The sequence below is a fragment of the Ischnura elegans genome, chromosome X, assembly GCF_921293095.1.
Source record: "Ischnura elegans chromosome X, ioIscEleg1.1, whole genome shotgun sequence".
NCBI lineage: Eukaryota > Metazoa > Arthropoda > Insecta > Odonata > Coenagrionidae > Ischnura > Ischnura elegans.
The window spans coordinates 123,249,649-123,259,572 of record NC_060259.1 but is presented as its reverse complement, the minus strand read 5'-3'; the positions used below and the strand labels follow the sequence as shown (position 1 = coordinate 123,259,572).

The 9,924-nt window shown below is 37.5% G+C and overlaps 1 protein-coding gene across 1 annotated transcript; it reads left to right on the top strand.

Annotated features, from left to right (window-relative positions):
- Positions 1 to 4,374: 4,374 nt before the first annotated feature.
- On the top strand, positions 4,375 to 9,790 carry LOC124171303 (piggyBac transposable element-derived protein 4-like). Its single transcript, XM_046550451.1, has 2 exons — positions 4,375 to 5,463; positions 9,772 to 9,790. The coding sequence occupies exons 1-2, from the start codon at positions 4,442 to 4,444 to the stop codon at positions 9,788 to 9,790; spliced, it is 1,041 nt and encodes a 346-aa protein (XP_046406407.1). The 5' UTR covers positions 4,375 to 4,441.
- The last annotated feature ends 134 nt before the right edge of the window (positions 9,791 to 9,924 follow it).

Sequence of the window (9,924 nt, the reverse complement as noted above, 5' to 3'; positions counted from 1 at the left end):
ATTACATTTATCTCTAAACTTTTGATAAAGAATTTTAATTGCATCGGAGGCACTTCTCACATGTAGGCTCTACAATTTCAGATGCCACTATCTGGGAAAATCCACTGCCGATGTCGACACGATTTTGTCATCCCATCCGCTTTAGGTGAAAAAAAGAGACAAAAGAAGTTACAAAATCAGAAAGACATTACCTATATCGAAAGGCAGGTGGATGGCCTTGATGTTTTCAACTCTGGATTTTACACGATTAAGTTCTGTTTACTACTGACCATGATCAACGGAAAAGAAATGCTTACATTGCTTACCTTATTTTCCTAATTTTTTCTTAATCTTAAAATCCATATAATTTATTATCCTACAGGGAAGTATAGTCATTTCGAAATTAAGAAAAACGATAGTTTTAAGTTTTCAACACACTGAAGGACAGCTGAATCATGGGGTTCTAAATCTTTGATGCAATAGCGTCGGGCATGAATAACTTAGGGGATGTAAAAATATCGTTCACCTGATATCGATAAATATTCTGTTGGTTTGTGTACGCTGCACTGCCCCATATGATTTTCTGAATGCATATTGGATATGTCGTATCGATTGGAATTTAAACAGGGGCATTTGATAATTTAAATTTTAATTTATTTTAGTCAGGAAAGGAATGCTAAGAAAATTTTCAGCTAAAATAGATATTATATATTAAAATAACTATTTTGAAAAAGATGTTCGGGGATTTGTTCAAAAACGTACTTACAGGCAAGTGGAAGTTAGAAATTTCTACGCTCCACAAGCAAATTAAAATCACTTTCACAAATTCTGCGCACTCAAGAGAACTTAACTTTCCCTCACCACAGTCAAAGTAGAAATGAGGGAATGACACACGTTTTAAAATATCAAGAAGTTTCCGTGGAATTGTCTACCTAAACTACCCTGTCTTCATCGTATCTGCTTCAACAACTTTCTAGTGCTTACTGTAGGTGCAGAACATGAGATTGTCACGCGATCCATAATTTTCGTCCATAAAATTTTGATTATTTAGTTGCCATCAGTAATCTATGTTCATAATTAGTAATTTTAAGTCACTGAACACTGCATTATTAGCCATCTTCTTGAACATCTATTCATCTCAAGAGTAAAACATTAGATTAATTGACGCTTTTTGCAGTTCGTTATTTGTTCAATTTGCCGACTTGGGTGGCGGCGGGGTAAAATGCTCGTTTTTCAAAGAAGTGTCGGATTCTAGTCCCGCATGGGTAAGTTTCAAGCGCAACGTTGTCGCAGAATAATTTATTCACGCCATTTATGTCAATATTGATCCGTCGGCACGTATGAATAAAGTATGAATTTTGTAACGTAAAGCTAAATGTGGAATAGTATTTATTCAAAAAATTTGAAAGAAATAGATTTTTATAAAAATACCAACTCCCGTAGAAGTATTGAGAAAGTAATGCAAAGCATATTCCGGAAATGTTATGGATTCAGCGAGCCAATTTTTGAAGCGACACAAAAATCGTTCATTTTTTCATTCCCATGGAAATACCTCCGTTAAAACGGTGAAGGGCTCCGCTCCAGGGTGTCATAAAACGACCGTTTTCGAAATTAGAATCCTGAGGGTCAGAGATCGGTGATTGAAGAAGGTATAGGGTTTCAGCTGGTATCTTTCTGGTAGGTCTTTTTGTATGAGTCCCAGGAAAACAACTCACTTTGTCGAGGTTTGAACGCTTTTAATAGAAGCATGGTCTTCGATCGTATCCAAAGATAACGAAATGAACTTCGATGAAACGTGCAAGTACATCGCATGAAAAACCTCCACTGTCTTCACCATAGACCATTTGAGAATCGGTGTCTTGAAGCAAAACATAAAAACGGTGAATGTTGAGTGTTAAAACCCGTACAGCTTCAATAACCTTACCGCGGCGCGGCTAATCCAACTCCCGACGCGCGGAGAAGAACCCTGCCGCGCGATCGAAAAATCAATGTAATTTCCGGCGACGCAAACTTATTTCAAAGAAAACTGCATAAAGACCTCAAGAAATCTTCAAACGATGCTCTCATATAAGTTACTCTGCGCGACCTTGCCGAAAACCTATTTGAAACTCTACCTAAATGTAAAACTTCGTCGAAAAACAGTATCCGCCATTTTGTTACTGCACGGTAAGAATTTATGGGCTGTTTTCTTTAAGATTACGGAAAATTAAAGAAAATACACCATGCTAACAGATTATGTGGTTTTTTATTCGGCAAGAATCCACCCATAACTTCACCATTCACTTACTTTGGAAGATTTTCAGAGAAAATTGAAGACGGGCGTTTTTATGGAAATTTGCTCACTTTTGAGCCTCTGTATCTCAGTAACGGGTAGGATCTATGTCAAATGAAGTACATATCAATAAACTTCAATCATTTTTGAGTATACCTGCGAAGTTTCAAGTTTATAACTCAAAAAAAGCTATTTTGTAATTTTGTCCGGCTTTTTCCGATTTCCGCCCACTGTGCGCCGCCCGCGTCAGCGCATTGCATCATTACAGTTAACCCTCCGCTACTCGCGTGGCGTCTGCTGGACGCCAACCAATATGTTTTTGTTTTTCTTCGGCCAAAGTGTGCGTATAATAGTTTCTCCTTCTAGGTACCTTACTCTTTTCGAATTGTCTGCCATTCAGTTAAATCATATCAGATAAATTTATAGCAGGGTGCCAGGCAAGGGTTTTTGAAATGTATTTGAGTCTGTCAGACGCCACGCGACTAGATTCGTTACAATTTAATAAATATTTTATTTTCAATCAATGCTCATTTCTTATATTTTATAATTGTTATTTAATGCTATTATTAATTATGATTATCTTTAATTTGTTGTAAATAAAAATGCAATTTTTTTCTCTTATTTATTTATGTGGTTTAAGCTCGCGTTTTTGTTTACTGCGGGAATATATCAAGGAATTACTGCTCTCGATTTCACCGGAGACAATCATTCGAAGGTCGTATTTCAGCCACCCATCCATTGTGGGTTTTTTGTGTGCAACTTAATTGCACAGCAATTGATTGCAATCTGGGGAGCGGCACGCCACGGCCTGCTGTTTCGGCATATGCCCAGCTGCTTTTTTTTCTATCCGCGTAGGTCCAACGCTTGTCTTTTCGTCGAGTCTCAATTATAACGTATCTTACCCTAGTCTATTCAGCACTGTGGATAGGCGCCGCGTCGCGAAACCATATCGGTGACGACTTTGCTTTCTTTTGAATTCGGCATATGCCCTGCTAATTTGTTTTCTATCTGCGTAGGTCCAACGCTTGCCTTTTCGTCGAGTCTCAATTTTAACGTATCTTATCAATGTCTATTCAGCACAGTGTGATAGACGCCGCCTCTAAAACCATTTCGGTGACGACTTTGTTTTCTTTTCAATCTGCAACCTTAGAGAAACTCTCCAACATATCTATGACAAGTTATCTTTTTCTTCTATTTCTCGCAGCCGCAGAGATGCCACGTCGGGTCCCCACATATTGCGCTAATTTACTAACTTGTTTTCTTTTGGATATACAAATGTGCAACTCTTGTAGTTCCTCCGTATAAATACCCAAGTATCCCGCTATCGACCACTCATTCTTTGTCCGTTGGTGTATTGGTGCGTCAGAAAGGAACTTGTGACTGCAAGGAGCCCCTGAATTTTATCAGTAAAACGTGCGAGTAATTCCAGAGTGGTGCAGTGGAACAAGCTACACTTCATAGTGTTTCATTGTTCGAAAGTGTAAGTTTTATATTCCTTTATATTTATGCATATACATTTATGAAATTAATCACGCTGTAGATGGTTGTTCCCTATTATGATGTATCTCTTCTGGATTTACTTACGTCCCTTAGATGGAGAGAAAAAAACAGCTAAACCTAATGCGTGAGGAAGATCGTAGCTATCTGCAGCGTCTTCTGATGGAATCATCAGATTCAGAATTGTCTGCAGTAGATGATGAGAGCGAAGGTGAAGAAGATTCCTTAGAGGAACAATTGCAAAACACGGATACGGATCAAGAAATTACTAGTGAGGAAGAAAGTGACCGAGAGGATGAAGAATCAGGTAAAGAATTTGTTTTTGGGAAAGACAAAACTACGAAGTGGGCTTTGCAAATACCAGTGGTGACTGTAAGGACTCGTCGTCATAATATTGTAAACCTGAATTCACGTGTGAAAGAAAGTGCTACAACCGCTAAGACTGTACTCGAGTGTTGGAGATGTTTTTTTACCGACAGTCTGCTTGCTATTATTTTGGAAAACACTAATAAATTCATTGAATCCCAAAAAGATCGTTACGATAGGGAAAGAGATTGTAAATTTACCGATTTGAGTGAACTGAAAGCTTTCTTTGGATTACTGTATATGGCAGGTTTCCTTAGAAATAGTAAGCTAAATACAAGTGATTTGTGGTCTACAGATGGAACTGGTGTTGAATTTTTTCGATTGGTGATGTCTCGTAAGCGCTTCCACTTTATTTTACAAAGCCTTCGGTTTGATGACAAAGCAACTAGAAGCGATAGGAAGCTATTAGATAAGCTTGCACCTGTTAGAGAGGTTTTTGATATATTTGTTCAAAATTGCCGTGAAAGTTATTCTTTGGGAGAATACGTAACTATTGATGAAATGCTATCAAAATTCAGAGGAAGATGTGCATTTAGGCAATACATCCCGAGTAAACCAGGAAAATATGGAATTAAGATATTTTCTCTAGCAGATTCTAAAACATTTTACACAGGGAACTTAGAAGTATACGTTGGGAAGCAGCCGGAAGGCCCATTTTACGTTAGTAACAGTGCCAATGATGTTGTAAAAAGGTTGGTTAGACCGATTGCTCACAGTGGTCGCAATATAACCGCCGATAATTGGTTTACCAGTTATGAGCTAGTTTTAGACCTACTCAAAGCTAACCTTACGTATGTAGGAACAGTAAGGAAGAATAAACGGCAGCTTCCACCCAGTTTTACATCCCCTGTCGGTCGAGAACCATTTACAACTCGTTTTGGATTTGATAGGCATTGCACATTGGTATCATACATACCAAAGCCACGAAAAAATGTAATTTTAATATCTTCAATGCATCATGATTCCACAATCGATGAAACAACAGGGAATTCGAATAAGCCAGAGATCGTGACATTTTACAATGCAACTAAATCTGGCGTTGATGTAGTTGATAAATTATGCGCGACTTACTCAGTAGCAAGAAACACCAAAAGGTGGCCGATGACTATATTTTATACCATGCTCAATGTGGCAGCAATAAATGCTCAGGTTATTTACCTTGTAAACAACAAAGAGAGTTCTCATGCAATTTTGAAAAGAAGGCATTTTATCAAAGTCCTTGCGCAAGAACTAACTAAAGAGCACCTGCAAAAACGTAGTCACGTGGTAAATTTACCGAGGGAATTGAGAAAAAGAACTTTAGCCATTAGTGAGAAAGACAAAGAAACTGAACATAATGAGTCAAGTACTTGCAGTTCCAAAAGTATTCGTAGGAAATCGGAGGAAAAAACGAAGGAGAAAAAAGAGAATTCTAGAAAGAGATGTTACATTTGCGACAGAAAAAAAAATCGAATGACAAAATATAGGTGCATTTCCTGTGATCATTATATATGTTTAGAGCATTCTGAATACGTTTGTATTGTTTGCAAGGATAAAAATATGTAATTGTTGCTGTGATGTGGTTTAATTGAGAGCAATGTATCAAAAATGTGCTTAGTTACTAAAAGATGGTTAAAATGTCTTAAATAAGTTAAAAACTATTGTATTTACAATGTTATAACTTGTAAAGGAGCAAATAAATAACATAAAAGTAGTGTGTTGCATTTAATTTTAATATTAACTATTATATTATAATGTACACTATTGGCGTCTAGCAGACGCCACGCGAGCATATTTGTCCCAAAATTTGACGCGAGTGCGGAAGGGTTAAATCAATGCTGAGGTCGGAGTAGCAACTAGTAGCAAAAATTTTCTTCACTACTGCGTTGCATATACTTTTCCCTTTGTATTGGTGCAAAAGACACCGTGCATTCACTTGCCTTTCCAAACGATATTGTACATTTTATTTGAAAATTCGGGTAAAAAACACTAAAAGTTACAAAATATATATAAAATAGTAAACATAGTAAAATCCGAATAAAATTTATGTCTCACTTTGTAATAATGTTTATGTTTGTAGTTAAAAATGTTTTGGCCAAATATATCGCGTAAAGGTTGTCCTGCATGACGCTGAACTTCCTCAAAATCGACCGATTTCACGCAACTGTGATTTTTACGGTGAATGCTCCATGTTTGACGGATCACTGCAGCCGCTCTGATGAACAAAAATACTAACTTAGTAGTGTATTTTGTAGACCATGTCCTTTAGAATCCGAAAATAAGGTTCAAAAATTCCTTGAAAATTTTCGAAAAAACGACTTTTGGCCAGCTTTTTTCGATTTGGGACCACTGTGCGTCGCCCTTGGGCGCAGTTCAGTGCAGCATGAATCATCAGTCACCCTGCTAAAGTACGTATTGAGATAATTTCAGGTTTTTTCCACGTTTTACTTCCTTACATATGCTTGTGAAGAATGTTGTTTTTCGAACATTTGCAAACAAAAGAGTCCATCAAACATATTAGTATCGCTAGTAATTTAAAAAAATATAAATATTTATTCGTTGAGAAAAAAATTCGAAAATGTGCATGTGGAAAAATTAAGCATAAGTGCAAAAATTTAGAGTGAAAAAATTTGCGACACAAATTCGCTCGTATTACGCGTTCCAATGCACGCACACATCGTGCAGAGAAAAGGGAAAGCAATGGGATATTGCCCGAAAGCAAATAACTAATTTATGACATGTTAAAAGCTGTCATCGTAAACTTAAAAATACTTTTGCGCCATTCCAGCATGAAAGGCCCTGGAAAATTGGAGAAATAGCGTCATTTAACTTTAATGAATGTAATTTTGAGTGGACTGAAGCTGCTATGAGTCTCCTAAATTCCATGTGTGTTGCATTCAGCGTGCAATACTAGCACTATACGCACACAGATATCATTGTCTTGTGGTCGGACTATTACCACCGAATACCCTAAGAAAAAACAAAGCGCCCCCTTATCGGTTGGAGTTATGTGTGTTTGCTTATCCACAGCCGCGCCCACATACTGTCCACACGCGCGTAATTTTCCCGCGAAGGCGGCGTCTCGCGGCGTGGGCCACTCGGCGCCCCTGGTCCTCTCTCTAACCTGGCTGCCCCAAAGGACGCCCCGAAATAACAAGCCATTTCCCCACTCTTCTCCGGGTCATGGGGGGCAAGCAAAGGTGTCGAAATGAATGATTTACAAATTAGAAGCAAGTGCATAAGTTCGCTTCTACGGAGATAGAAAATAAAACTAGCCTACCTGTGGAAAGCGAACTCAGATGAATGGTAGTTTGGAATTCAAAACAATTACGAAACGACTTTGCAATTCTACCATACCCGAAATTTGCATCTGAACGCCAGAACATTCTTTAAATTCAGGAAACTATTTCCTTCATTGATTTTTCAACTCCTTTCTTAGAAGGAGGTAATCCTCCATTCTTTACTTTACTTATGAAATTATTTGCCAAAGCCTTTCCTTTCCATTCATTTCTATGGGCCATTAGTTACAAACCGAACCTTACTGTTTTTACCGCAAAAATTTCTCCCTCTTTAATAACTACCGAATATACCTATAGCGGCTAAAAGATCCCTTTAATATTCTTCTCTGTATCTCTTTCATTCTTACTTTCCGTCGATAGCCAGTGGACCACAACTGTCACACTCTCAGATGTTGTTCCTCCATTTCCCCTCGGCTTTCAATATCACTCAACCACTCTTTAGGCTTCTTTAGTCGTTATCACTTTTTACCGAGAAGACATATCTTCAAACAAGCCACTATGTGGATCCATGGTAAATATACCTTCTTTGAAAATATGATTGAAAAGAATCCAAGAAAAACGTTAGTAGAAAATTCTGTCTGGAATAAAGGAATGGTGGAAAAGTATTTGATTCGTCAGAACTAAGAGGCTTCCATCATTATGAAACAGGTATTTTATTATTTGTATCACAACCTGTAAACATTAACAACCGTTAATTAAATCTGGTAATTTATTTCACAAAATATATTTTTTAAACTTTCAAAAAATTTGTAAATGAAAGAGTAAGTCGCTTCAAATTTCGTTCCGGAAAATAACTGTGGCTGCGTAATGGATTCAAAAGACAGACTCAACAACATGAAAGCGATAAAGATGAATTACCAAAGTTATTGTGCTATAATTTGATATTTTTTTAAAAGTTTTATGGTTTAAGTTTAGATAAGTTAAAAAAAATTTAATAAGTATAATTTAAAGTATTGTTTCCACAGCACATATAGCTCAATGAAAACCTATCCTTTCTTAACACTATATACGCTACTCGTAGAATTTTAACTACAAAAACAGAAGCAAATAATGCCAATAAAAACATGTACTTTTTCCATAATTTAGAGAGCCTCTGCCAACATTAATTCATAAAATATATTACAGTTTTAAATCCTATGTACATAGTGTATGTAAAATACATTAATTACATGCTGTAAAAAGTGCAGAAAACTATGCAAGTAATTGGTTATCGGCAGCTATCACATAAGAGAATAAAAATATTTCAAGTCTCATGTAAACATCTCTGAATGCAAACGTAGTATTATATCATGAATCTTATAATCAGATTGCAATGTACAACGTCGAATAGAAATTAGGTTGTTTTTATGCACCAAATATTAAACCAGAATTTCAGACAGTTCCTCTCTGGCTAAAAAGGACCCCTATCATCCGGGCGGAATCCAAGCGCGCCTCTCCAATGGAACTGATTCCAATATTATTATTATGGTATTCTACCGATTAAGGTAGGTTTCCATGGAGAACTGATGAAGTGATCTGGGAGCCTCCCTTTCCTTCCAGAACTGACTTCTTTAATTCACTGTAAGGCCTACTCTCTTTCAATCTATCTAAAAATCCATTTCTTTTCCTTCCCCTCCCTCGTTTCCCTAGCATTCTACCCTCTAACACCTTTTTCAACATCCCCTCCCCGATAAGCACTAACTCCATCCATACTTTCTGTCTCCCCCGTATCTCATCTAAAAGCTGTCTCTCCTCGCCAACCATATCCAGCACTTCGTCGTTCCTTTTCCTCTCCGTCCATTTCACCCTCTCCATTCTTCTCCATACCCACATCTCGAATGCCTCTAATCTTATCTCGTCTTCTTTCCTCAGTGTCCACGTCTCCGCAACGTAGAGAGCTACACTCCAAATCAAATTCTTCGCTAACCTTTTCTTTAAACTCTTACATAACGATCCTCTCAGAAGCTCCTTCCTGTTCATGAACGCCTCCTTTGCTAATGCAATTCTCTTCCTGATGTCCTTACTACTGTATCCGTTTTCCTCTAACGTACTGCCTAAATAGTTGAATTGCTTAACCTGCTCAAGGTTTTCACCACCCACCTTTATCTTGAGTCTCACATTCCTCGCTCGTGATGCTTTACAAAACCGCATAACCTTAAATACCGCCGGATAAAATCAAAGCATCCCTAGGAGCCATAAATTAGACACGCTTGCATAAAATTTATTGCCAAATATCACCTCAACGGGTGTGCGATAAGTAAATAAGCGGGAAACATCTTCGCAAAAACACGCATTATTCATATCAACTTGACATAATTATTCCACCGAATTTCCACGAAACTCTGAGCTCATTATTCATTTTCAGTATGTTTGCACTTCATTAATCTCTTTTTTGTTTAGGTACCGCATTCCCGAATGAGACCTTGAACAAGCTATTACTCATCCATGAACCCTCCGAATTTACAGGGAACACCAGGGTAAACAGGGCCAGTTCCTAGCCATTCAAGCGACTTGATTATTCGTTCGTCGAAACTTGAAAAACATTCTGCTATA

Coding starts and splice junctions, on each gene's coding strand:
- LOC124171303 (XM_046550451.1), top strand. CDS start 4,442: ATGTCTCGTAAGCGCTTCCACTTTATTTTACAAAGCCTTCGGTTTGAT.